This window comes from Ambystoma mexicanum, chromosome 2p (genome assembly GCF_040938575.1).
Source record: "Ambystoma mexicanum isolate Mex_15411 chromosome 2p, UKY_AmexF1_1, whole genome shotgun sequence".
Taxonomy (NCBI): domain Eukaryota; kingdom Metazoa; phylum Chordata; class Amphibia; order Caudata; family Ambystomatidae; genus Ambystoma; species Ambystoma mexicanum.
The window spans coordinates 965341909-965369713 of record NC_090923.1 but is presented as its reverse complement, the minus strand read 5'-3'; the positions used below and the strand labels follow the sequence as shown (position 1 = coordinate 965369713).

Sequence of the window (27805 nt, the reverse complement as noted above, 5' to 3'; positions counted from 1 at the left end):
GAGTTGCTGCTGTTGGCAAGCCTTTGAGCGGAATGAAATGCGCCATCTTGGAGAATAAGTCCACGATTACTAGAATCGTATTGTATCCGGAGCATGGAGGTAGACCGGTGATGAAGTCCATAGAAAGGGTATGCCAAGGGCGAGGTGGGATGTCAATAGGGCGTAAGAGGCCTGCTGGTCTTTCCTTTTGACTCTTGTTTTGGGCGCATACTCCACAGGACATTATGAAGTCTCTGATATCTTTTTTCCAAGACGGCCATCAGAAGTAGCGCTTGATCTTTTCTGAGGTCTTGGCCATACCGGGATGACCTTCCATTAAAGAATCGTGATAACAAGAGATTACTTTTTTCTGTAAATCTGTGCTGGGTAGGTATAATCGTTCTTGGAAATACAATAAGTTGTCCTTTACTGCAAAGTCCTTTCCCTGCAGATGCCAATTCTGTATGTCTGCTGGAGTTACAAGTTGCCTGGCTTTATCCTTAACTTCCTCTATGGATTCTGTGGCGATTACACCCAGAATTCTTTGTTCGGGAATGATTGGTACAGGTTTAGGGTTGATCAAGTGTTCTTCCACTCCCATCCGAGAAAGGGCATCAGCTTTACCGTTCTTTGTACCAGGTCGATAGGTAATTATGAAGTCAAACTCGGCAAAGAATAATGCCCAACGGAGTTGTCTAGAGGATTGGGCTTTTGCGGTTTTCAAATATTGCAGGTTTCGGTGATCCGTAATCACAGTAACGGTGTGTCGGGCCCCCAGCAGATAATGCCGCCAAGCCTTAAAGGCAGACTTGATAGCCAGAAGTTCCTTGTCAGTAATCGTGTAATTGATTTCAGGAGGCGAGAATTTGCGGGACCAAAATGCCACGGGATGCAACTGATTGGTTACCGGGTCCTTTTGTGATAGAACTGCCCCCATGGCAAGGCTTGAAGCATCAGTTTCCACGATGTAGGGGAGTTCGGGGCGAGGGTGTTTTAAGATTGGTGCAGAGATAAATTTAGTCTTCAAATCCTGGAAAGCTTGTTCCGCCTCGGTAGACCATTCAAAACGTTTGTTTTTCTTTAACAAGGCAGTGATGGGCTGGACTATTCGAGAGAATTCGGGGATAAACCTGCGGTAAAAGTTAGCGAAGCCTAACATGCTTTGCACACCTTTTACGGAGGATGGTGATGGCCATTTGAGAACTGCATCGACCTTCTTTGAATCCATACGTACTCCGCCAGGTGACAATATGAATCCCAAGAATTCAACTTCAGTCACGTTGAAAACACATTTTTCCAACTTAGCGAAAAGTTTGTGTTGACGCAATCTTTCGAGGACCATTTTCACGTGTTTCCGATGTTCAGATTCCGATGAAGAATAAACGAGGATGTCGTCAATGTAAACAACAACACACACATCTATGAGCTCTCTGAGGACATCGTTCATAAAATATTGAAAGGCGGCCGGGGCATTGCAAAGTCCGAAGGGCATGACCTGATATTCAAATAGCCCATACTTGGTGCGGAAGGCCGTCTTCCATTCATCGCCCTCTTTTACTCGTACCAAGTGGTAAGCTCCTCTAAGATCCAGCTTTGTATATATGCATGCTTTTCTGACTTGGTCCAGGAGTTCAGGGATCAAAGGTAACGGATATCTATTCTTAACGGTGATCTGGTTCAGGGAGCGATAATCGATACAAGTTCTAAGGTCTCCTTCCTTTTTTGGAACGAAGAACAAAGCTGAAGAAGCAGGGGACTTGGAAGGACGAATAAACCCATTCGCCAGGTATTGATCCAGGTATTGTCGAAGGTGAAGGTTCTCAGGCTCGGTGAGGGCATAAATTCTACTACAAGGAGGAGTAGATCCAGGTATCAGGTCTATCTGGCAGTCATAAGACCTATGAGGAGGTAGAGAGTTAGCCTGATCCTTCCGGAAAACATCTTGGTATTCTAGGTATTCGGGAGGTAACTGGGGAGTCTCTTAAGAAATTGCTGCCAGTGCAACACCAGGTGGAGGGTGACAAGTAGAGCCACATTCTGGAAACTGGACCGTTCTTGCTCGCCAATCGATCAGAGGATTGTGTTTCTCTAACCAAGGTATTCCTAGAATAATCTGAAACTGAGGGGCCTTGATCACATCGAACACGATCTTCTCATGGTGTCCATCTTGACTTACTAGCGTCACCTCTTGAGTGGTATGCGTTACTGGCCCGGAGGCTATCTCCGTACCATCCACTGTAGTAATGACGTCCTTTACAGCCTTGGGACAAAGAGTTAGATTCATCCTCAAAACCATTTAATGATCCACATAATTGCCGATGGCACCGCTGTCGACGTAAGCTTCAATTGCATGTAATCGATCCGGATTATCAGGGCTAATGAGGACCATAGGTATCACGAAATGCGAGGTCACGGAACTGGTTTTCACGCTCGGCAAGAGGACCTCTATTCTTGTCGGGCGAGGTCGTTTCCCTGCTCAGAGTTTGTAACTTTGGTAACTGCAGCTCCTACTGCCTTCTTGGCAGGTTTCACCGGATAGTCTCGAAGAAAGTGCCCTGAGTTTCCGCAATATAGGCATAATTGCAACTGTTTTCTCCTTTCCCGCTCCTTTTGTGTTAGAGGACCTTTCAGACCCCCTATTTGCATGGGTTCCCCGGAGTCTACTCCTTTGGAAGGAGTTGGCGACTTGGAAAATACTCGAGCATCAAACTTGGAACGGTCGGCCTTCCTGTTCTGCAGTCTATGATCTATTTGAACGACCAAGTCTATATAATCCGAACAGTCTTGTGGGGGATTCACTACTTGGGCTAAAACGTCTTTGAGCTCTCCACGTAGACCTCTATAAAACAGCGTAATCCTTTTGTCCTCAGGCCATTGAGTTTCCACTATTAGTCTATTGAAAGATGCAATATAAGCCAAAAGGTCTTGATTACCCTGTCGCAACGAAAGAAGCTCATTGTCCAAGGCCTGCCCCTGTGAATGTCTTGCGAACAGTTTTTCCATACTAAGCTGAAAGGCTTGAAAATCATGGAGAACCGGATCATCTTGATTAACTAGAGGGATCGACCAGTCTGCCGCATTGCCACTAAGGTACGAAAGTACAAAAGCTACTTTAGCTTGATCAGTTGGAAAGGCTGCTGGCCGGCATAATAAGTGCAACCGGCACTGATTGATAAATACTGCAAACCTCTTTGGGTCACCAGAAAATTGTTCGGGCGGAGCCAGAGGTACATTCCCAGGTAGGTTGATCTGCACTGGATTCATAGAGGATGTTGAAGGAAGATTTGCCCCTGATGCGGGTAACGGGGTCTGTCCGGCTTGTGACTGTAGCAATTGTCTAGCAAGACCGTCTGTTCTTTCCTTGGAAATAATTAGTTCCCTCCTTAGAGCATTCGTTTCCTGACGAGCTGCATGCACTTCTGCCCTTAGTTCCCCAAGTAACCGGGCCAGGTGGTCAGTATCCGAGGTTTCCATAGCGCCTGGGCGAGAGTTTTGCGGTAGGCTTTGCGTTCTGTAACGCTCACCTGATTCTCGCAGAGGCGCCGGTCTTGACTGGGCAACTACCGTATCTTCAAAGGTGATGTGTAGCACCCGGTTGGCTCTTTGGGCTGGACCTCTGTGCACTGTATGCCTGACTTCAAGAGTGAGATGTCTGCAGATAGAAAATATGGGATTAATGAACTGGGGTTATTGGGGTGTCCCTATCTCTTCCCTTTTTGCTCTCCTGTAGACCCCCAAAGGTTAACGCTCTCACCTTAGGTAAATGAATGCCGAGCTCTCCATCTGCCTCGGGGCATGGTGCTGTAACCAGTTTCTTCACTGGGTAGGTAGCGCAGGCCTCTTGACTTCAGAGGACTGCTGTCCGTCGTTTACTGCACGAACGGTAAGTTTCGAGTAATTCTATTGTCTTTATAGTCTTTAGTAATGATGTCTCTTGTTTTGCAGGGTTCCGGCGATGGCGGATGACGGGCTGAAGTGAGTTGAAGATGGAGTCCGTGTGATGAATAGAAGCGCCTGGAAGCACGTAAGTAAGCGCTTGTTGCCTGCTTCACGATGCACTCTGTCTTTTTATTTTGCAGGTACGAGTTCGGAGCGGCTGCAGGGTGCCGGAATACCCACTGGGTTAGATGTGGAAAGGAGTAATGGCACGTGAGTATTAAAGTTCCCCAATGTCTTTAAACGCACCTTGTTTTGTCTTTCAGATGCGGGATGCAGCGCCGAAGGCCTCCGGAGCGTGCGAAGAGTTGGTAAGCTTTTGTCTTTCAGATGCCGGAATGCAGTGTGAAGACCTCCGGAGCGCACGAAGAGTAGGTAAGCCTTTGTCTTTCAGATGCCGGAATGCTAACCTGTTCTTTCTTGTCTTTATAGGTGTTGCTGAAGACTGGATTCAAGTTGGTAAGCCTTTTTTCCTTAGGCCCAGGATCCAATGCAGAAGACACAATGAGCGTTCTGCTGCAGAGGATGCAGAATAACGCAAAGCAAGATTCATCCACCGGGTGTGGTTTAAATAGCCTCCTTTAGTGCTTAGGTGTCTCCTTCCACAGCCATGCCTAGGTAAGAAAAGAGTTCCTGCTTTCCAGAAGAGTTCCAGTGTTCTGAATCTAGGGAGTGGCTCCTGCCCCACCCAACAGGAAAAGTAGTTCCAAACAGAAGAGGATCAGAGGCTCAACTGGCAGGCACGTAAGCAGCATGGTCTGCTGCAGGTAAGTCCACCCAAGCATTATGAGCCCGGCGCTTCCAGCGCTGGGACTGGGCATATTTATGAGCCTGGTGCCACTGGCGCCAGGACTGGGTCCAAAAGGTCCCAATTGGGACTGGTTGGCACTCGGAACCTGGGTTATGGATCTGCTTCCAAGGGAGTTGGGAAAACCCTGACCTTTTGGAAGCAGAGATCATGACAGGTCCAGCAGGTAAGTGGGGAGGGAGGAGGCGAAAAGGGAGCAGGATGTCTTTGCAGGTGGTAGGGAGGGGGGATGTAGTGAGGCAACAGGGAGACTCTCACTGTTGCCTCCCCGCAATCAAGATGGCACCACCTGGGGAAGGGCTTTGGGTGGGTGGAAACTGCAGGCTGTATACTGTGTGTCCTCGCACGCATTTCCAGCCACCTGATTGACTGAGCGCCCTTCCCCTGATGGGATATATTTGGGCATAGTTAATATGAAAGTATTTTACAGTGCCATGCTTTTACATATTTTGCACACACACATCATGCGCTTTAAAGTATTGGTGCTATATATACTTCTATCCAGATCCCTCCTCCCCTTGCACTGCTTTCTCCACCTCTGAGTACCTACTTCACAACTCCTTCTCTTCTCACTTCTCACTGCTACCTTTCACCTCTAAATCCGACCTTTCACCACCTTGGGTCTCCCTATTCATACACGGTCACCACACTGACATGCAACTACTCCTGCATAGATGGAGGTGCTCCCACTCTCACGAGAACCTGCAACTGTACCTCTCTGCCCTTGACTCTCTCAAGTCTTCTCTTGATAGTGCTAAAAGGTATTTCTACCTTTCTCTCATCAACAGGCATACCAAACACCCTTGCTGATTACAAGGCACTCTAAACTCACTCCTCAGCCATCCTAAACCCACAACTATTAACTCTAGTCTGAACACTTTGCTTCCAAAATCTCCAAAATCAGGGAATCGCTCCGAATCGTCATGATTTAATAACTCCACCTATTCTACCATCTTTCACTGCCTGTAATATAATGTAATGTACAGTATTTGTAGAGCGCAGACTTTGGCCCAAAGGCATCTAGCCGCTATAGAGGAAACCAGTGGTCTACTGGAAAACCATGTAAAAACACTGTTAAGTTCCCATTTGGGGCACAGAGCCGGAATACAGCATGCAATGATGACACTTGTGAATAAGACAGAGATCAGGAATATGCGTCTGAACTTCACTTTAATCAAACAGTAACTGACTTCTTTGGCGGTAAACCCGCCTCTCATAACACGTGGGTCGCAGCCCAGCAGCAATCAACATAATAGAAAGGAGACTTGGTTCCTTTACCTTGAGTGCGGTAACAATAGAAGAGGGACATGACATCTCCCCTTTGCATAAACATTTAACTGGCATTAATGATAATAATGATAATAAAGATAATGATGTGTTACTTATATGGCATTTACATACAATATCACCCAACCGAAATTGGTACTCATTTATCGACCTCGGAAGGATGAAAGGCTGAGTTGGCCTTGCCAGGATCATACACGGTCTCCACACTGACATGCGACTACTCCTGCATAGATGGAGGTGTTCATCTCTTCTATCCAGCGACTCGGTTTCCGTATTGTTCTCCTAGATGGGCTGCGCGGGGGCAGGGGCACAGACAAACCGGGGCTGTCGCTGTCATCTGCGTCTCTGTCCTCCGCTGTGTATTCGGAGTCTATGTTGGAGGACTCATCAGTCATCTCTGAATTAATGTCCACAGGTTTTCGATGTCTGTCACGTGTTCTAAAGAACAATGAGTTTCTGGTGATGGTTCCTTGAGGGCTGGCAGCCGTGATCATGGATCCATGTATGTAAGTTACTGTCAGGGATTCCGGTTTGAACGCCGGGGTGTCTTTGGTGTTTTGACTTTGTCTGACCAGGACTTGGTCACCTATTTGAATGAGGATTGGCTTGGCTTGCCTGCGGCGATCCGCATATTGCTTCATTTTCATTTGCTTGTTTTGTCTTTCATTAATGCGCTGTCGACACACGTGGTGGGGAGGATGTCTCGCGGATTGTGTGGCAGTGTGGTGCGTACGACCCGGCCAAACACGAGAGCTGACGGACATTCACCCGTTGTGCTGTGGGGCGTATTTCGGTATTCTCGCAGTAATGTGCAAATGGCTTGCATGTATGAATTTTTCAGCCATCCCATTGGCTTGCGGCCATAGTGGTTTGATTTTTCTGTGTTGGAAACCTAGGTATTCTGCAAACATGGCAAAATCATGTCCACTGAAAGGTGGTCCATTATCTGATTTTACGCTCGATGGGATGCCATAGTCTGCAAAAGTTTTATCTAGGGCTGGTATTACTGCCTGAGCGCTTGTGGAATGAATGAGATGGACATCGGGGAATCAAGACATCTTGTCAATGATCAGAAGCGCATATTTGCCATTTGCTAGTGGACCAAACATATCTATCGCCACTTCGTCCCATACTTGCTGCAGCATTGTTGATGGTTTCAGCAGTTTTGGAAAAGTGCGCGGGGCGATGGCTTGACATGCAAGGCACTTGCTCAGGAGGTACTCTACCTTCTCGTCCATTCGGGGAAACCACACTTTGGTTCGGAGTTGCAGTTTTGTTGACACCACTCCCCGATGTCCTGTGTGAGCTATGTCGAGCACTTCTTGTTGTAGACAGCATGGTATGACGAGTCTGTTTTCCTTCAGTAGGAGGCCATTGGGTGACATGGACAACATGCGCCTAATGAGTCAGAAAGTGTGTAAGTGAGCATCTTCTTCAGGCGATAGCTGGTGTTCACGTTGTCGTCTTCCTTGCCAATGCCCTGTTTTAAACATTCCTGTACTGTCTGGAGCAGATGGTCTCTCTGTGTCGCTTCTATGATTTGAGCTGTCGTGATGGACTTTGGAAGTGCATTCCCGATGTTGTAGTTGATGTATTGGTTTGCCTTAGTTGATTGACGTTCATCTTGAGCAGGGAGTGGATATCTGGACAGGAAATCCACGGGGTTGCTGTCCTTGCCTGGGTGGTGAATGATTTTGAATGACTATTCCTGTAGCCTCAGCCCCCAGCTGGCTATTCGTGGCAGCATTTTGCCTGTGGGCTTTCCATAGATGCTGGTGAGAGCCTGATGGTCAGTGATGATGGTGAATGGGCGCCCATATAGGAATAGATGGTAATGCTTGCATGCCCATACAACTGCTAAACTTTCCTTTTCAGGTTGAGAGTAAGCACATTTGGTTGTTGATAAACTGCGACTCGCGTATGCCACTATGCGTCTGGGGGAGTTCGGTTGTGCTCCTGGTTTTGATTGAACCAAAATCGCCCGTAGTCCCACTGGACTGGCATCTACCGTCACTTCCGTATCGTAGTTATGGCCATAATATGCCATGTAAGAGGCCGACGCAATCCGCTTTTTGATTTCCTGGAAAGAGTCTTCACATTCATTTGACCAGTGGAATTCTTGCTGCTTTCCTGTGAGTAGTCTGAGCGGTGTGCTTACATATGCAAAGTCCTGAATATAACGTGTGCAATAACTGGTCATTCCTAGAAAAGAGCAGACTGTAGATGTTGATGTGGGGGTGGGAGCTTCTACCCGTGCCTGCACATTTTCAGCATCTGGTTGTAGGCCGTTGCTGGAAAAGATGTGTCCAAAGAATTTTAAGGTAGATTTGCTGATCTTGCATTTGTTTGGGTTGAGCGTGAGCTGTGCATCTTCGAGCGCCATGCATGCTCGTCTGAGGGTGTCAACGTGTGCTTCTTGAGTGGTGCCAAAAATTAAAATGTCATTGCTGTAATTTATGCAATTGGGAATGTGTTTAATTACCTGATGAGTTGCGTTTTGGAAAATCTCAGCAGCAGATGACACTCCAAAACTAAGGGCCTCATTACACGTAGTGCGGTAAACCATGGTGCTGTTAGCACCATGGTTCATGCCGGTAATTTACCGGTACCGCCTTGGAGGAAAGGGGAATTACGGCCCTATTCCAAGGTTGGGAAGGCAGTAATTCCGCCTTCCTCCATTGCCCTTCCCCATTCCTATTTTTGCCCCATAGGACTCTATGGGAATGGGGAAGGCACTAATTACGGTACCGCAAATTGTGGTACCGTAATTAGCACCCTGGTCCCTTTGAGGGTTGGTTTTTAACGCCTGCTAAAAAGCAGGCGTTAAAGTACCAACCCTCAAAGGGACCTCGTAGTAAGGCGGTAAGGGTTTACCAGTACCGGTGCCCTTACCGGTACTGGTAAACCCTTACCACACTACGTGTAATGAGGCCCTAAGTATTTTATATCTGAAGAGACCGAAATGGGTCGAGAAGGTGGTGATATATCTTGAATCTTGATGATGTATGCAGTTCAAGCTGGTGGTAACCTTTGTTTAGGTCCAATTTAGAAAACACTTTTGATCCATGGAGTAGGTGCATCATATCGGTCATTTTTGGGGCAAGATGATGCTCCCTTTCAATGGCCACGTTTGGGGCTCTCATATCCACACAGATGCAGATGCTGGATTTGTTGCCCTTTTTGGCCACGGGCTTGATCAGAGAGACCCATGGTGTTGGTCCCGATGCTGGTTCTATGATATCTTGTTGTAGTAAAGACTGAATTTCATCCTCTACTTGCCTCTGTATGTTGAGGGGAATGCCCCTGTAATGTTGAGCCGTAGGCGGTGTGTTTGGGTTTATGTGAAGTTTGACTTGCTTGCTCTTTAGTTTTCCCAAACCTGTAAAGAGGGCTGGAAACATTTTGTGTATCATGTCCTTTGGGCTTGTGGTGTAGGCAGACATGATTTGATACATGATGTGAATGAGGCCCATCTGTATGGCCGACTTCAAGCTTAATATGCTGCCTCCTGAGTCTTCTCCCTTGTAGACGAAGATTTTTACTTTCTGATACTTGTCTTTGTATTGACACATTAGAGTGAACATCCCTTGGCAATTTAGTGGTTTGTTTGATCCATATGGGTATATGAGTGTGTCAGCTTGTTTTAAGTCCTTCTTTGTGGTCATTGGCCGGTAAACTGCATCGTTGATTATGTTTACGGAGGCACCTGTGTCAATTAGAAATTCTTGATTTTGTCCGTTGAGTTGTAGCAATAACGTCGGGCTGTATTCAATAGCTGTATTGTTTCCGATGGCGTTCACATATTCTCTCTTGCGTTCTCCACTGGAAGATGATGATTGTGATCTGTGCCTCTCTTGAAGTGACTCATTTAGGTATCTGATCTTTTGTCTTGATTTCCTGCGTTGCAGATCATGCCTGTTCCTGTGGCGGCTGGAGCTGTCTCTCCTTTCATCATGTCGTCTGGTGTGGTGTGGTGTGACTGGTCTTGCGATGAGCTGTGAGATTGCTTCCTGCTGGCGGTGTAGACATGTCTCATGCGAGGGCACAGGCTTCCCCGCCTTGAATATCGACCATCTTGTCTCCAGGTTTCTTTGTTGGAATCTGATGATTGATGATTGATGATTGAAAGAATCTAATGTTTCTACAGACAGATTGAAAATGGTTTTCACCACCGCAGTTGTCGCATTGATGCCCTATCGCAGGACACAGGCCTACATGCGGGAATTTGAATCCATACCTGTAACATTTTTTTTGTTCAGCAACATCAGTCTGGGTGCGAATGGGGCACACTGTGGCTGTTGAATTAGACTGCGTAGTTTTGATGTTACCGAGTGATTCCGTCTGTAGTGCTAATGCTGAGTCAGCTCTTGCTAGCTGAAGAATTTCACCAACTGTCCTGCTTTTTTGTAGGAGTTTTTTGTGAAAATCTTGTGATCCACAGCCGGCAATGGCTTGCGATTTGAGGGCTTCGTTGGTCGAATATTTGTCGAAATAACAAAATTGTCCATGTTTTGACCATTTTCCTGCATAGTCGTGTGGAAAATGTGTCTTTCATAGTCAACATTTCTCAGCGATGCAAAGTACGTGTTTAATGAGTCAATTATTCCTTGGAATAAGTCTGTGTTGGATTCTGGCATTTCAAATACGATATCACGTACTGTTGGACCTAGTGAATGCAATAATATGGCACGCAATCTGCGTTCTTCCCTCACACCTGCTGCGTCAATATAGATGTGAAGCTCTTTCAGTCATCTGGACCACCAGCGTTGCTTTCAGACATGGTAGGGTTGTGCGCCCAGTATTTAGAGGGATTGTAATGTTGCAGACAAGCGTGCAGTCGATTAGTAGACAAATAATCCAGAACTTACTGCGGCAGGTTGTTGTCGATGTGAATCCTGGCACTCTATATAGATTTTGTTGGTGGCTTTACAATCCGTTAAATATGTCCATTGTGAGTATTTGAATCATGTTAGATTGATGGCATTGATGAGATATTTGCACGTTTAAAGTTTGTATTGCCGTGATGTTTCACTTCTTACTTTCCTTTGTCTTCTGTTTTCGGTGCTAGTGAGGCGCACGTGGTCGCTTTACTGCTGAAGCGTGTAATGATACGTCGGAGGGTTCATTAGTAATGGGTGGCTGTCAGGCTTCCATTTCACAGCGCGTGATGCTTTCTCGTGTCGGAGCTTCAGCTGATCACGTGTTTGCTGCTCCGGAGCATCTGCTATATGATTCGAATACTCTGCTTGCGTGGACCGAAGTCAGGGAACTGTGCGGAGCACTTGCTTCATTCAGTAGACGCTCGGCAGTCAATTATGAATCCTCATCACCGTTGTTAAGTTCCCATTTGGGGCACAGAGCCGGAATACAGCATGCAATGATGACACTTGTGAATAAGACACAGAGATCAGGAGTATGCGTCTGAACTTCACTTTAATCAAACAGTAACTGACTTCTTTGGCGGTAAACCCGCCTCTCATAACACGTGGGTCGCATCCCACCAGCAATCAACATAATAGAAAGGAGACTTTGCTCCTTTACTTTGAGTGAGGTAACAATAGAAAAGGGACATGACAAACACTTTAAAGAGGTATGTTTTCAGTGCTTTCCTAAACTGTAGATAGCCTGCAATCTCACACAACAAGAAAGTCAAAGCTTTCCAGAGAGTGGGGGCAAGGACCAGAAAGGACCGGCCCCCTATCCAAACTCTCTGGAAGCGTGGAATTTTCAATAACATTTGGGACGCTGAATAGAGACATTGAGTGAGTTGATAACACTCCAATTTAGTTTGTAGGTAAGCAGCACCCATGTTTTGAACTGTCTGATGGGTAATGCATACAATCTTAAACTCGATTTGATCTTTAACGGGTAGCCAGTGAAACTGCTGCAGCATGAGTGCAGAGGATGTGAGTCTAGGTGCATATAAACCCAGTCACGCTGCTGAATTCTGGAGGACTTGCAGGTTCTGAATCTCATATGCTGGTTGCCCCAGATAGATCCCATTACAATAGTCTATCAATCCCATGATCAACGAGGTGACCACCTTCACGCGACAAACCGCAGGCAGGTAAGGAAGTATTTTCCTAAGTACTTAAAACCAGAATTGCAAACTGCGATAATATGTGCCTTTCTCGAGCTGGACGGAAGAAGCTTCACATCCAAGCTATTAACACAGGTGCTGGGGGCCGCACCTGGGTGCAGGGAGTTTGGCCAATACTCAGCACTCCAACTGACTTCCGTTGTCTGAGAGCCAGTTACCAGGACCTCCATTTTCATCCCATTTAACTTTAGCCAATTATTTGACACCCAACTCCCTATCGCTGATAAACAGTCTCTAAGAGTGTGCCTCTATCTCACACCTCAGTCATACCAACACTGAGGAAGTCCTTTCACGGCAAATGAAAGCTAATCCCCATGAGCCCCATCAGATCCTCTTGTGCCTCAGCCTGTCAGACCTATCAACTCTCGAGTGTCCTCAAACCTATTGAGCCTCTAGTGTCCTCTGACCTTGCTAATCTCTTCAACCTGTCCTTTGCATCAAGCTGCTTTCTCTCTACGTTCACAACAGCCATGGCCATCCCTCTCCTGAAAAAGCAAGGTGTTGATCCAAACCTCCCAAACAACTTTTGACCTGTGTCACTTTTATCTCACTAGTCTAATGTGTTGAATAGAGTTGTAGTCAATCGTCTTACTAAAATTCTTGACACAAGCAAACCTTTTGACCCCCTCCAAGCTGATTTCTACTACTGCTACTCCACTGAAACTGCTCTCATGAATATTTCCAACTGTATTGTCTCTTCTAAACATTCCAAAATATCCTCTCTCCTAATCTTCCTTGACCTATTTGCTGCCGTTTATACCGTCAATCACTCTGATCTCCTCAATACTCTCTCTTTGCTTGGGATTCGCAATCAGTCACTTGTCTGGATTGAATCCTACCTGGCATCTCGTCACTTCTCTGTTTTCGGAACAACAAAATCTCTCAACTCACTCCTCTCACTGTTGGTGTTCCCCAAGACTTGGTCTTGGGTCCACTCCTGTTCACACTGTACACTTCTGCTCTTGTTACACTTATCTCCTCCTTTGCGTTCTCGTGCCCACTCTTTACCATTGACACCCACATCTTTTTCTCCTTTCCTGAACTCTCCATGGACCCATCTACCAAAATCTCCAACTGTCTCTCGGCTATTAAATACTCTATGACCGTACACACTCTTATGTTTAACTCCTCCAAAACAGAGACGCTGTTCTTTTCTGCCAAATTGTCTCTCTCTTCTCCTCCCCTCCCTATCCACTTCCCAATTTACACTCTTCCCTACTCCTCTTCAGCTAAAAACCTTGGTGTAATTTATGACCCTTTGCACACCTTCTCTACCTTCATCTGTAAAACTGCAATGGCGGCTCGCCTCAACCTCCGAAATATCCAAAAACTGATGCTATTCCTTCACTTCAAAACTGCCCAACATCTCCTAAACAGGCCTACTGTGCTAGTATGATCTTTGGTCCTCCAAACTATGCATTCTGTCCCCTTGACACGATTATTAACTTTGCTACCAGGACTCTCTTTGAACTTCCTCGTTTCATCCCTACCTCCTCCTATCGCCAGCAGGCTGGCTGCCTAACTATGCAAAACAGGGCCAAATTTAAATTTCTCCTATTAGTGCATAAATCCATCCATGGTGAGACACTGCCTTATCTATCTTCTTTTATCAACCCCTACAAACCCCTCTTGCAACCTTTGCTTTGCCTCCTCCAGCACTCTTGTGGCACCTCACCTAACATGTGCTTCCTCTCATTGCCGCTCCTTCACTGATCTTGCTCCGCTTACTTGGAGTGCTCATCCCTCTACAATGCGAAATACGTCCACATCGATGCATTCTAGCTTCTGAGCTATCCTTTTGACTCACCTCTCCAGCCTCACTACTTACACCTTCCCACACTGCTAACCAGATTCTTCCATCTCTTTTCCCCAATACAATACAATAATGCTTAATAGTTTGAGGTCACAGCTCATGCTTAGCTAGTTAGACTGCCTACCCGCTGACACTTAATTGTCCTAAGTTTGTCCAGCGCATTCTTCCAGGTATCTGTCCAATATACTGCTTCTCCAAACCAGCCGTCATGCCATTCAAACACTCCCCATTTTAAGAGGCTCACCGCCTCCCATCCATTTGCTATATTACCTTTTGTATGCCCCTTTGTGACTAAAAGAGCGTGTTTCCATTCATATACGTATGTATGTATGGATGTATGCAAATTAATAAATATGGTGGGAAGCGTCAATAAAGTGTTTTACATTGACAATGTTGGCATATATTTGGCCAAAGGCAGCACGGAAAAGTGTTTCATAGGACCGTGCTGGCAAATATTTGGAAACTGGAACCAGGGATATGTGATACACAGTGACAGTACTGGCATATACTAGGTGTACCATCATGAAAGTCTTTCATCATGGCAATGCTGCCATATGTTGTGGGCACAGGCAGCTTGAAAATGTGGTCTAATGCTCTGGTGTATTGTTGGTGACCTGGCTTTCATCTCTTGGATCTTTTAATGTTCTGTCCTAGATAAGCAATTGTAATATGCATATTTTTTTAGCCAATTTCTGCTAAAAGAATTGTTCTGTAAACTGTACCTTTGAAGGCATTATTTAATTAAATATATCAGGGGAGAAGATCGAACTCCCGGAACTCCCAGTATTATTGGTTTGGACTCCCTCGCTATGTTCTGCCTCTCATGCTAATTTGGGGTGATTATTAACATGCATCAAGTGACAAAAGAATTTCAGCCGCCACTGACATTTTATCATTGTACCCTCATAATTCCCCACCAAAGCAGCCACTGCCAATGCAGCTGCCTTCCATTGCGTCCTACTCCAACTCACTATGTAAATCTATGTAAGTGTACTTTGCCAATTGTTACATTTGGGGCCTGGCAACACCTAGTTCCTTCCTGCATGCTGAATTGGTGGCGGAAGCCATGCCATTTTCATGAAACACACGAGTGGTCATTAGTTATATTCCAGTTGATAAGTAGACTCTGGTCTAGGTTCTTCCTGCAAGAGGTAGCACCTCTGGCCCTGAAGAGTGAATACCCTTTACATTATGAATGCATACGATGATCTCAACATAACCAAACTGAAGTTCATTCTTGTCATGAAATCAATGCATGCATCCTTTAGGCACTCTTATAGAGATACTGAGTTTGTAGCTCGTAAAAATTATCTTGAGCAGGTTTTTTTTAAAACTAACTATGTTGAATTGTCATATGGGCTCATATTTACAAATGTGCTAGAAACAGGTTTACTGACAGTCTGTTTGTCTCTCTCTTTTTCTCACTCTCGTTCTCGCATAGTGGGACCTGGTGTGTGACCGGCGATCACTAAAGCAGTTTGCTCAGTCCATCTTCATGGGTGGAGTGCTGGTGGGGGCTTTCGTGTATGGTGGTCTTGCTGACAGGTCAGTTACAATGAGGCAGGGAAGGTGCCGCCATGTGTTTTCTTTGATCACATCAAGTTTGGTGACATAGGCCAGTCACAGGTTGACATCACACGATTGTAGAACGCACAAGGTTTTCCCAACTGCACCTCACATTTGCTCATTATCAAAAGGGTGGGGTCTGTTTATCACTGAGTTTGGAGAAGCAATCATCTTTGCATGTTGAGAACCCAGGTTATCATATTTGCAAGCATTGTACATACATTGTACATACTCACATTTGGACTATGGTATTGATGTAACCTGCCTAATACTTCCAGTGAATCTTAAGGTTGGATTTGTAGCAGTATGGAGTGATTGTTTATACTTCAGATATTATGGTTGAAATTGTAGTGGTATACAGTGAGTTGTACCTTAACTATGTTATTCCCCCTCTGTTAAGACTTTACTTTTTGCAAAGTTAACCTTGGTATAAAAAATATATTTTCTACCAAATGTCTTTATTTTATGTGGATAGTATGTTGTATAACGTATGAGTGTATTTTGTGTAAGTGTATGTCGTATGAGTGTTTGCTGTACTAGTGTATAAGCTTATGAGCGTTTGGCATACAGGCCATATAGTTTACAGTTCATACAGCTTCACAAGTTGCATTTCTTTTATACATTTAAAAATTCCAATCAAAATGACTTTGATGTGAGTTTTTATATGTACAGCAGTGCAAATGTATGCAATGTCCATTTCATACATGTAGACATGCAGTACTTGTACAAGATGCCCATTCATTGAGCACATGTGAAATGCGTTTCTTGTCATTTCTTTGAGATTTTCTGGCTGTCTGAAAGCAAGGAGGGGCCATTTCAGGGAAAACCTTACACAGTCGTTCATCGTTTTCCAGTATGGGTTGCAATTCTTGAGAAATCTTGAGGAGGGATTCCAACTCTGGTTTGTATGTGACAATCCGTGGCACTCGATTGTGTGCCTCTTTTCATTTGTATTGCAGGTGGCCGCTGCGGGGGACCCTTGCAGCTTGGTGGATGTTTCTGTCCCAAATTATGCTGTTGTATCCAATTAAACATGGTGGGCATGGTAGGCAACAGGCTTATGGGAGATGGACACGCAATTGACTATAACTAAAAAATAACAGCCTTCAGTAGGTTTGCACATGCCATTACGGACACTACACTTAACCCTTCACGCCTCTTTAAAGAGAAACCCAGCCAAGTGTGTTTCTCTTGCCTGCTTGCATGTTGTTTTCAGTGCCCCACTTAAATCTTATTGACTTGAATGTGTGGGGGAACTACTGAAGTATAAGACTCTTTATGAAGGAAACATATCTGAAGCAGACACTAACAGATAAGACACCCCCCACAGGTGAATCCTTGAGCTGTCTTGCTATTTGAAAAGCCTCATTCTTCCTATGCCTTGTGAAGTAATCTGAAGATTACAAAAGCTTGCAAATAAATGGCTTTGTTAGACTAACTAAGGTATCATCTTGTCTTTTTTGTAGCAATGTATTTATACTAGCCTTGGCTACAACAGTACAAGAAAAGTGAAAACTATATATATATTTATTCTTGTTACAGTGTGACAAATTGGATTCTGCCCCCACAGTACTACCAGGATGAGTAGGGGTTAAATAGCCCACTCAACCCTCACACTTCTACAAACCAAAACCCAATGCAATCATAAAGGTAAAACAGGGACAGCTAAGAGATATACCTCCTTCACCTTTCGTGGTAATGTGGGCCTAGGGAAGGCTATGCTCTTAAGAGGGGTGTAAAGATTAACCAGTAGCAACCCAAACTACACCTGCAGGATAGCTCATGGGCAACACGTACGCATTGGAAGCAAGACGACATTGAACAATACAGGTTTGATCCCCGGGTCTGCGCTTATAAACCTCTGGGTATTAAGCGCGTTATAAATAACCAATTAGAATTACACAGTAACACAGTCCAAAATAAAGGGAATGTACAATCAAGGTTCTATAAAAATATATATACTTTATTAAACACACCATATGCAATAGCACAAATAGAAAACACAATACAAAAACCCATCCCAAAGGAAGAACAGAGAAGATGCGACAGACTGAGTGCGGTTCAAGGGGAGGTAGGTAGATAACTAGCCGGACAGGCTATGCCATTGAAAACTGGTGCTATCATGACCTAACCAATCTCTAAGGCTCAAGTGGACTGATGGAGCAGTTCAAGGCCAACAGTACCTGGATTCATTTCTTGGTGGGGTGACAGAGTCAGACCCGGTGTCGAACGTTGATGCAAGCGGATCAAACTCTGTTCGGTCACGTTAGATCATTTGTGCCCAAGAGCAGCAGGGGGGCAAATGCGATCGCTCTGTCTGGTAGAAGTGAGGCTCTCAAGAATGCAGGTCATGGGCAGTCCCAAGATCACTTTGCAGTTGGACTAGGCTGAGCCAGGTGAAGGCATGCCCCTGCATGCTCAAACCAGAAAAAATACAACCCGCTAGGGAAAAAGGCACAGTCACCACTTGCAAGTATAACAAGTATTTATTTCTACCAAATGGAAATACACCAGCAAAGAACTCTGCTGCAGCCGAACATTCTGAGCGCCGTAGAAACGTGGAGCACATTATAAGTACAAACAACGTCACTGATGATGCAATTACATATAGTGCCATTCTACAATCCTAATTGGAAGAGCTCTATACATGTAGGGCCTGCTCCATATGGGATGCCAGGCCACTGGTCCATCTTCATCTGTCCATCTCCATTCACATTGGCGCTGCTGGGCTCATCATCCACGGCGAAGTTGGCCTAACAATGAATTAGCTACTAACACAAACAATGTAATTTTATCATTGTAAATGTGCACCTAACAGATACAGAGATGAGATCGGGGGTAGGGCTGCAGTCACCCTAACGCACAGGCTACACTCATTTCCCAGACAGATCAGCAACTCCCATGGTCCTCCACCTTGGTTTTTAGGCTATAATTTGCTGCAATCCTGCAGCTTGCTGCACAAATCACGTGACCCATATGTGAAAGCATGATAGCCTTGCCTTCTGATCCTAGTGATCGATCGTGGGGTGTAAATGTTTTAGGGTCGGTGGTCTGGATTTAGATGGTCCTGTGGCATATGGGGTCTCAGGATGAAAGCATTGCAAAGCTGTATTTCTTGTGTGGGGATCGTTGGGGGCAGGAGGGCCTTGCTATCCGTTCTGTGGGATGGTACTGCAAGAGGCATGCTACCTCCTTCTCATGACCTTGCTGGGCACATTCTTCCCAGGGTGTGAGGGCCTCTAACTTCTTAGAACAATGGTGGATTTCATGGATTCTCTGGGACCTGGCCGGGGTAGGGGTGATGTCCGCGCTCATGCAATTGATATGATACTGAAATATATGATGCTGGTCACCGCACTTAGGCCTAAATTACAAAATAGCTGCCATCAGTTAAGATGGCCTTTATACCTGTATCTACTATATAGCCTCTAATGCATGCACTAAAGCAATTGTGCACCCTCCCCTGTGTGCATCCCTCTTCCCCCTCTCTAACGTGTATTTCTTGTTTGGTATCGCCTAGGGGGGTGGGAAGACCCTCTCTCCTTTCCAACATTCCCCCCTTTCATTAATCCCAAATTAACAAACTCCCATGCAGTGTCATTGGCAACTAAGTTCCAGTATATGTTATCCTCCCCCATTGCACCCTCTCCCACCTCTGAGCTTCTAAATCTGGTGGGAACCCGTTCTTCAGAATCAATGCTTTGCAAACATACCGTAAACTAGCTCAAGGCCGGGCATACTATTCAGGGGTGCATGTCATGTAAATACATCCCCTATCTCCAGCTAGGTCAACCGAGTGCTCAGTGTAATTTTTTGGGTCTGGCGGGGGTATGGTGGTTTTGCCGAGGGGCTGTAATGTATGCTCTATTTCTGCTATGCGAGGTATGTTTGGGTCATCTGTCTTGCTACCGCTCTCTGTGGTACCGCAAGGTGCTTTGGATGTTACCCCAATTGAAACCATCATCATTGCGCTATTAGGCACTGCTTTGCCACAGCATCAGAGACCCATTTGGCATGTGCAGAAAATGACCAACACAAAGCTGATCACAGGCACCAGCATCTTCACTATCGGACCAGCCAGGATGGTGCCCACGAAAAAATGGTGTCAAACCAATCTTTACTCTGTATTCCCACTTCTTTCTTCAAGCGCACTCCTAGGTTGTGTACAACTCCTATTATGTGTGAGAGGGAGCCGTTCTTTGCATCTTCGGGAGACACAAACGTGCAGCATGAGTCCCAGATCTTTTTGCGAATGCCTCCTTCCATTGCTGTTAGTAGATCGAGGGCATATTGGTTCTACATGGTCATCAGCCTCGGGGCACGCAATTCCACCTTTATGATGTTGAACCCTTGCTCTGTGTCATTTTCCACGCACAATCTGCAGCCATTTGGAGTTGGCCACTGCTTGTACGCCAGGTAGTAACATTGAGGTGAAAAAAGTTTCTACCTTGCTGAATAGTTGATATTCGTCCAGTATTTCATTGAGCAGTCTGATGATTATTTGGACAAATACTTAGCTCTTTTCTTCCTCTGTAGGTTCTCACTCTTCTCTTTCCCGGGAGGATGCAGATCTCTGGTGGCGGCAATGGATTTTTTATTTGCTCTTCAGCAAGAGGGAAGGTGGTCGGGGCAAAGGTGGCTGTTGGCCCCCTTGCAGATGCTCTTCTGGAATTAACATTAGGGCTGAGTGCAGCATTGCCAGCGAACAATAGCCCCTCCATGATGGTGGGAGGTGCAAGTACACTTGTTGGCCACACACCCAGTAGTAAACCATCACTGCTGCCATGCTTTTCTTGAGCTCAGGAATAAGCAAAGTATTGTTGCAGTGTTCATTGGCCTCTACCCATATAGTTCCATCACTATAAAAGCAAAGTTAATATCTGTCTTCTCTATGCACCGTCACTGTTTTTTTCATTGCTTCAATCCATCTTAGCTTTGTGATATGTTCAGTCCAGAATGGTGCACATGTCACGTCCACCTGGGCCAGAACCTCCTCTTCGTACCCTGTAAGGCCATCTGACATGCAGCTGATTGTAGTTTTCTGCCACTTATTGTTCACTTACTTAATTATTTGTGTTGCCAGGTATGGTCTTCTTAGGCACTGGATACTTTTCAGACTATTGTTACATTGCGGGTGATCTGGGTCGATAACTTCAAGTCTCAAATTGTGTGCGTGGAAGGTGCCTTTGAGCCTGCATAGTACAAGATGTACTAAGCATTGAGCTTCTAGAATTGGTACTTCCTGTGGCACTAGAACCTTGGGTGCACCTGATGCATGCATGAGGTATCAACGAGCACACATAGCAACTGCCACTCACTTTGCCTCTCCCTACTTAGCTCATGTCCAATTACCAACTATTGAACAGTTCTGGTTGACGCACATCTTCTATGGTGTTGAGACGAAGCCCATGATAGGTGTCATATTTCGCCCTGCGTGCTTCTCTCTTTGTGCATTTGGGTCTGCCTATGTATTAATTAATAACACTACTAACAATATTTACATCAGCAAGGCTAGTGTTAGGAAAAACATTGGGGAACCCTGAAACCAATAGGGACCTGGTGAAATATTCAAACATTCCAGTGGAAGAAGGTGCATCTTCATCATGGGCAGAATTATTGTCGTACTGATGTACAAATTCAGTTGTATTTGGGTGTGCGTTTGATCTATTATATACAGTGGAATTGCAATGTCTTCCCCTACCCCCTCTTTTATATTTCCCCCCAAATATAAAAGATGCTCCTAAACAGATCCCTAAAATAAACATTGATGTTGCAAAATATGCCTGCTATAAAATGCCTTGCACACATGTATGAATATGAATTTCTAGACACAATACTATAGTTAGAATATTACTGGTTCCATTTTCTTCACTTATCTGAAAAGCAAAAAAAAGAACAATGCACAATAGAAGGAAGAGAGGGAGAGAAAGAGAGCTAGAGAGAGAGGGGCGAGAGAGAGAGAGAGAGAGAGAGATAAGGAGATAGGGAGGGAGCGAGAAAGCACTTCCTGTACAAATGTAATGTTTTGAGCATCTGTGCGTGTGCACGGGTTGGATTGGTGTCCAGGCAAAGGTGGTAATGTTGGTAGCAAGGAACGGGAAGTGAAGTACCAGTCTTTTAGGGTGTTGGGGCAATGTCCGGGAACTGCTCTTCAAACGTCAGACAGGTGGATCCAATTGCAGAGCTGCTTTACATTTACTGCAAGAGGAGTAGAAAATACTACCTCAAACAGTCCATTAAACCTGGGGCTGTGCCACCTGCAGACAAAGTACCACACATAGACGAGTTAACCTGGCAACAGCGGTTCGGTGGGTGGGGATTCAGTCGTGGAGACAGCTGTGGCATCTGACACGTCCTCAGATCAGCTGGAGTGCATCCGGTCCCAAACCCAGCTTCAGTTTGCAGAGCGAGGAATCTCCTATTTAGGGGTAACCACAACTACCCACAACTGCTAGGGGGTTAAGGCCGATCTGCTGAGATGGTTGCCTCTCTCCATATCATTGCTAGGGGGACAAATACAGTGAAACTGGTAGTACTTCCGATGGTTCTGTATTATTTTCAGGTGCTCCCTATAGCACTCACTAGATCATTTTTCAGATCTTTCGAAAAAGATGTCAGCATTTGTGTGGCAGAACAATCCTCCTTGGATGACAATGAACACTTCGACTGCATCAAAAATTCAGGGAGGATTGGGGCTGCCACCTTTTCACAAATATGAGCGGCTCAGCTACAGGAGGGGAAAAATAGTTCTCGGGAGACACTCGGAAAATGAGGATGTGGCAGGACCGAGCGGTGGCAGCGACACCCCTAGCAGGAGTTATGTGGCTGGGAAAACCACATAGACCACCTAAAATATACATCAGTAAAATAGTGGGCCTACTGGTAGACGCTTGGGAAGCACTTGTGATGAAGGGGGCCTTCTCCACAAACCCACCGCATGTATGCCTTATTTCGCAATCTGGAATTCACCCCGGGAATGGTACAGGTATCTTTTAAGAAGTGGCGGACAGCAGGATGCATAGAATTGCAGAATATGATTCACAAGCAAGACATGTTGTTTGAGACCTGTAAGCAGCTGGTAGTGGAGGGCTATAGTAGAGGGCTATAGTCTCCCCTATTATCAATTAAGGCATTGGCTGTCTGACAGCACATTAAGGCCACAGCTGGGAGGCAATTGAACCCGTTTGAGAAATATATAACAACGCAGTCAGGGTCTAAGAAACTTGTCTCGTCCCCCTATAAAATACTCTGGGAGGGCGTGGCACCCGTGCAGTGGCGCTACATGAATAGATGGGTGGACTCGCTTGGCACGAAGGTTTCACAAGATAAGTGAGAGTATTTATGGGGCAATACACCTAAACTGATGCGCTCTGTTCAGATCAGGGAAATGTGGCAGAAAATAATGCTACAATGGCATTATACTTCGGCGAGAATGCATGCTATGTGTTGTGTGCGTGGGGGGCGGTGTCAGGCCCCATGCTAGCATTCACTCATGCGCTCCACATTCGCACAAGGGCCCCACGCTAGCATTCACTCATGCGCTCCGCATTCGCACAAGGGCCCCACGCTAGCATTCACTCATGCGCTCCGCATTCGCACAAGGAGACACGCCGGAGACGTGTAGTTGCTCGGGTCCCCGGCGCGAACTGCCCGCGGGCCATCTTTATTTTACACTGCGCATGCGCGAGCCTCGTCATCGCTCGCGCATGCGCGCACTCGCGTATTACTTCGCAACACTATGTGCCCGAAAATAGCGCCTAACTGCTGGAGGGGCTGTATTACCTAGGGAGAACAACTGTCCTCTTTCTGTATGCCCTACGTAAAAGCGCAAACTAATTATTATCTCTCATTTTTGAGAATTTTTGGGCATGAACCTACCCATAAACAGATTAAATAAGCATAACATGTTCGTAAGAGGGCAAAAAAGGAAACATTTATTGGGGGTCATTACGACCCAGGCATTAACCATGGCGCTATTAGCGCCATGATTGACGCCGGTATTTTAACGATTGCGCCATGGTGGATGGCGGAATTACCGCCCCATTCCAAGGTTGGCGGGGCAGTAATTCCCCATTCACCCTTGGGCCATTCCCATTTTTGCCCCCATAGGGCTCAATGGGAATGGGGAAGATGGTAATTACGGTACCGCAAATTGCGGTACCGTAATTACCTCCAAGGTCCCTTTAAGGGTCCAATCCTTAACGGCTGGTAAAAACCAGTCGTTAAGGTAGGGACCCGGGAAAGGGACCTCGTAATTAGGCAGTAAGGGGTTAACGGCGCCAACACCTTTTACGGCGACGTTAACCCCTTACCGCCTGGGTCGTAATGAGGCCCATTGTAACTTGTGAACACTAAGGACTCTTTTGCAGAGTGAAACTCGCTTAACTTTCATTACACAAAAAAATGTTTCACATGGCTTACACAATTAACACTAAACTCAGCAGTAACAGCTAATCCATGTAATACATCATTTCTACAGAAAGCATACATGTTTGAATGAGCAAAGGTGTGGGGAGCCAGTCTACTGAGAACAAACATGGTTCAAATTATTTGTTCTATGGGATATATTCCACCCATGAGGGTCTACAACCACGTTTTAGCTCACTGCACCTTTCACAGAGGAGAAATATCCATTTAAGCCTAAGTAACTAAGGCAAATCCAGACGTGGACCCCTCGCTCACTGTGCCTTAGAGAGGCTCAGCTTCACCTCACTGATGAGGCCCGACTATTTATTTTATTTATTTATTGGTTTTTATAATGCACGTATGCACAAGTATTTCAAGGCGCAACAAGACAAAAGTGAAGGGGACAGGGATAACAAAACAAAAACGGTCCTTCTAGGCCTTGCAACATTCGGATTGTGCAAGTGCAGAAAGCAGAAGTGCACTGGAGAAGGGGTGAGGGAGTGCCAGAGGGTTTAGCGAGTGGCTGGGGAGGTCAGATGGACTTAGCCCAAGGAGAGGAAAGTGTAGGGGCAGAAGGTCCATATGCTAAGTGCAAGAAACAGGGATGGAATGGCTGGGGGAGGGGTGATGCAGGCCCAGACAGGCTAGTGAAGGGCGAGGTGGCCCAGAAGGGCAAATGCAGGTTGGAGAGGGCAGGGGTTTCAGAGGAGACCAAGTGCAGGGGTAGACGGACGGGGGGGGCCTGGTGCCCTGTAAGATTCTGAAGGAACCAGGCAGCCAGTCAAGAGGCAGAGGGAACATTAGCAGGGAAGGGGGAGAGGGAAGGTGGAAGAGAAAAGGAGGGTCTTCAGAAGCTTCCGGAACTTAAGAGAATCTGGCTTAAGCCTGAGAGGCGCAGGGAGACCATTCCAGAGGGAGGTAACTGCCGAGGAGAGCGATATACCCCCACTCTCTGCTTGGAGAAGCTTCTGATCTGCAGAGAGTTGGAGCTAGAAGACCGGAGGGCTCTAGCAGGTTGGTATTTAAGGAGAGAGAGTTGGATGTAGAAGGTTCCCGGCGCCCAGAAAGCCTTGTGTATGATGCAGAGGGTTTTGAACTTGATCCTCACACCAACAAAGAGCCAGTGGAGAGATTTTAGGGCTGGAGAGATGCAGTCCCTGGGCTTGAGGTCAAGGATAAATCTGGCAGTCCTATTCTGGATTAGCTGAAGTGGGCGAAGGGAGGAGTTAGGGAGGATGAGGAAGAGGCTGTTGCAGTAGTCCAGCCTTGAGAGGACCAGAGCTCTGGAGACATTGGACCTCATTTCGACTTGGGCGGTAAGGGTCAACGGTCACCGGTAATGATGCCGGTGCCGGAAAACCCTTATCGCCCAATTCCGAGGTCCCTTAGCAGGAACCGCAAAGGATGTGTGGTCTGACCACACGTTCTCTGCGGTTCCCGTAAAGTGACCTTGGAGCTAATAACGGTACCGCAATTTGCGGTACCGTTATTAGCGCCTTCCCCATTCCCATTGAGCCCTATGTGGGCTCAAATGGGAATGGGGAATGGTCTACAGAATGGGGACTTACCGGATCCTCCAGGGTCAGAATGACCCGGTAAGTCCCCATGCTGCCAGACCGGACCCGATTGGGAGGCAGCCATGGTGCTAATAGCACCAAGGCTACCGCCCAACACGGAATGACCCCCATTGAGTTTCTGGGGGAAAGGGAGAATGCCTTTGAGGAGGTGTAGCTGAAAGTGGGCCTTTTTGGCAAGGTCCTGGATAGCTGCAACGTGCACGCCTTGGAAGCAAGACGACACGAAGCAACACAGGTTCGATCCCCGGGTCCGCGCTTAGAAACCTCTGGGTATTTAAGCGTGTTATAAATACGCAACTAAGACAAAAAATAAACAATTACGCAAACTAAAAAAACAAATAAACAATTCCTGTAACAGCACCTCGATGCCCGCGGGCTGTGTGAGCGCTTTAAAAATGCTAAATAATAATAATAAATAAATAAATAAATAAATAGGATAGAAGGAGAGAGGGGATAGACGTTCAAACCAAGGTTTTTTTGTCTCACAAGAGGGTGTGGGAGGGGGCGCATCGAGGGTGGCCAGAGTGTAGAAGGGAAGGAGGAAGCTGGAGTCCCAATGGGAAGAATCTAAGTCTTACGGGCATTAAGGCATTAAGGTCGAGATCATTAGCAGAGCACCATGCCTGAATAAGCAGACAGACAGTCAGGAATGACAGAGGAGGAGGAGGCAGAGGAGGGAAGCTTGCAGGAGAGTTGCGTGTCGTCTGTGTAACCCTGGAAGTTTGGAGAGAAGGGATAGATCAAATGAGCTAGGGAGGCAGGGTATATTTTGAAAAGCCAAGGCAAGAGAATAGAGCCTTGAGGGACACCACAGGAGGAGAATGCGATGGAGGAGAGAAAGGGCCCAGTTGAACCTGGGAAGGTCGTTCAGAGAGGAAGGAGGCCAGCCAGTCCAGAGCCAGGTCTGTGATGCTAAGGGTATCACAGAGCCTATTTATAAGTGTGGCATGATTGACCATGTCAAAGGCAGAAGAAGGGTCAAGAAGGATGAAAACGGAAGGAGGGTTGGAATCGACATTAGAGAGCAAGTCTTCACAGGTGTTCAGGAGTGCAGTTTCCATGCCTCTGGCAGCTCTGAAGCCATACTTGTGGATGTGGAGACAACCAACAGATTCAGTGTGGTGGATAAGCTGGGAGATGGGCAGCTTCTCTAGGAGTTCGCCCTGGAAGGGGGTAATGGAGATAGGGTGGTAGTTAGCCAGACAGGAAGGGTTAGTAGAAGGCTTTTTGAGGAGAGGGTGCACAAGGTAGTGCTTGAGGAGAGGCGGGAAAGATCCAGTGGCAAAGGGGTGATTGCATAAATCAGCCAAGGCTGGAGCAAGGGAGACAATGTTGTCCTTGATATTTCTGGAGGAGAAGGGGAACACCTGTTTGGATGAGACTTTCATAGAGCAGACTTGTCTAGAGACCTCATCAACTGATATGGGAGCGAAGGAAGAGAGTAGGAGGGAAGAGGGAGGAGGCCAAGGGAGACCTGAGAGCGGGTGAGTGGGATGCTGGAAATGCATTGGAGGGACAGAGTCTCCCTGTCCTTGTCCTGTAGTCCTTTTCATTTGTGTTCTGTATTGTTGTCTGCCCAGGAGTCCATGTGGGACTCCTTGCAGTGCAGCTCTTCCTGTTTTGGTTTGGTGTACAGACCCATGGGATACCCTTATGGCACCCATGGGTGGGGGTACAACCCTGTGCCCCTAGTTTATGTTTTTGGGAACCTGTGTGTGGCCCACAGAGCAGGGTATGGGCTGGTGGCAGCTCCATGCTGAATTTGACAGGTGCTCTGAGTATCCTCCATTTTTGGATACCCAGGCCCTGCCATTGGAATCAGTTGATTCCTGATAGGAAACAAGATGGCCCCTGTGGCCTCTTATTTTTTATTGCCTGTTACCTTGTTTTCCCAAAGTCCTGGGAAGCCCTGACTCTGTCCCTTCCCCCTGACTGGCTGTTGGGTGGAAGTTCCATATATGGTGTTGTTGTGAAGTCCAGGCCAGACTGGCTGGAGCCTTCCTAGTGACTGTATGTTGTGGGTAAACCCTATGGGTGGGACCTGGGTGAATGGAGTGTGTGACCAATATACACTTCTTGTTGTGGATGCCTGGTTTCTGGTATTTGACACAATGGCTGAGACAGCCCTGCCCGAAACTGGTATGAATGCAGTGTGTAGGGTTGAATGGCTGGGTACTTTTCCCAATACACATTCCTTGTTGTGAGTGTCTGAGAGGGAGGAGAATGGCCTCAATGCACTGTATGCCTGATTGGATGACTGACTGCTGAATGCCTTTCTGAGTGATTGGTTGCCTGAGTTTGACCCAGCATAATGAACGAGAGATCAACTAGTA

At 46.3% G+C, this 27805-nt stretch overlaps 1 protein-coding gene across 2 annotated transcripts in view; it reads left to right on the top strand.

The window, feature by feature from the left end:
• Positions 1-27805, top strand: part of LOC138566968 (solute carrier family 22 member 6-A-like) — a 339887-nt gene that overhangs the window by 116336 nt on the left and 195746 nt on the right. For both annotated transcript variants that reach the window (XM_069644755.1, XM_069644754.1), the window contains exon 2: positions 15365-15468. In XM_069644755.1, coding sequence (XP_069500856.1) covers positions 15365-15468 — 104 coding nt within the window. The remainder of the gene's footprint in view (positions 1-15364; positions 15469-27805) is intronic.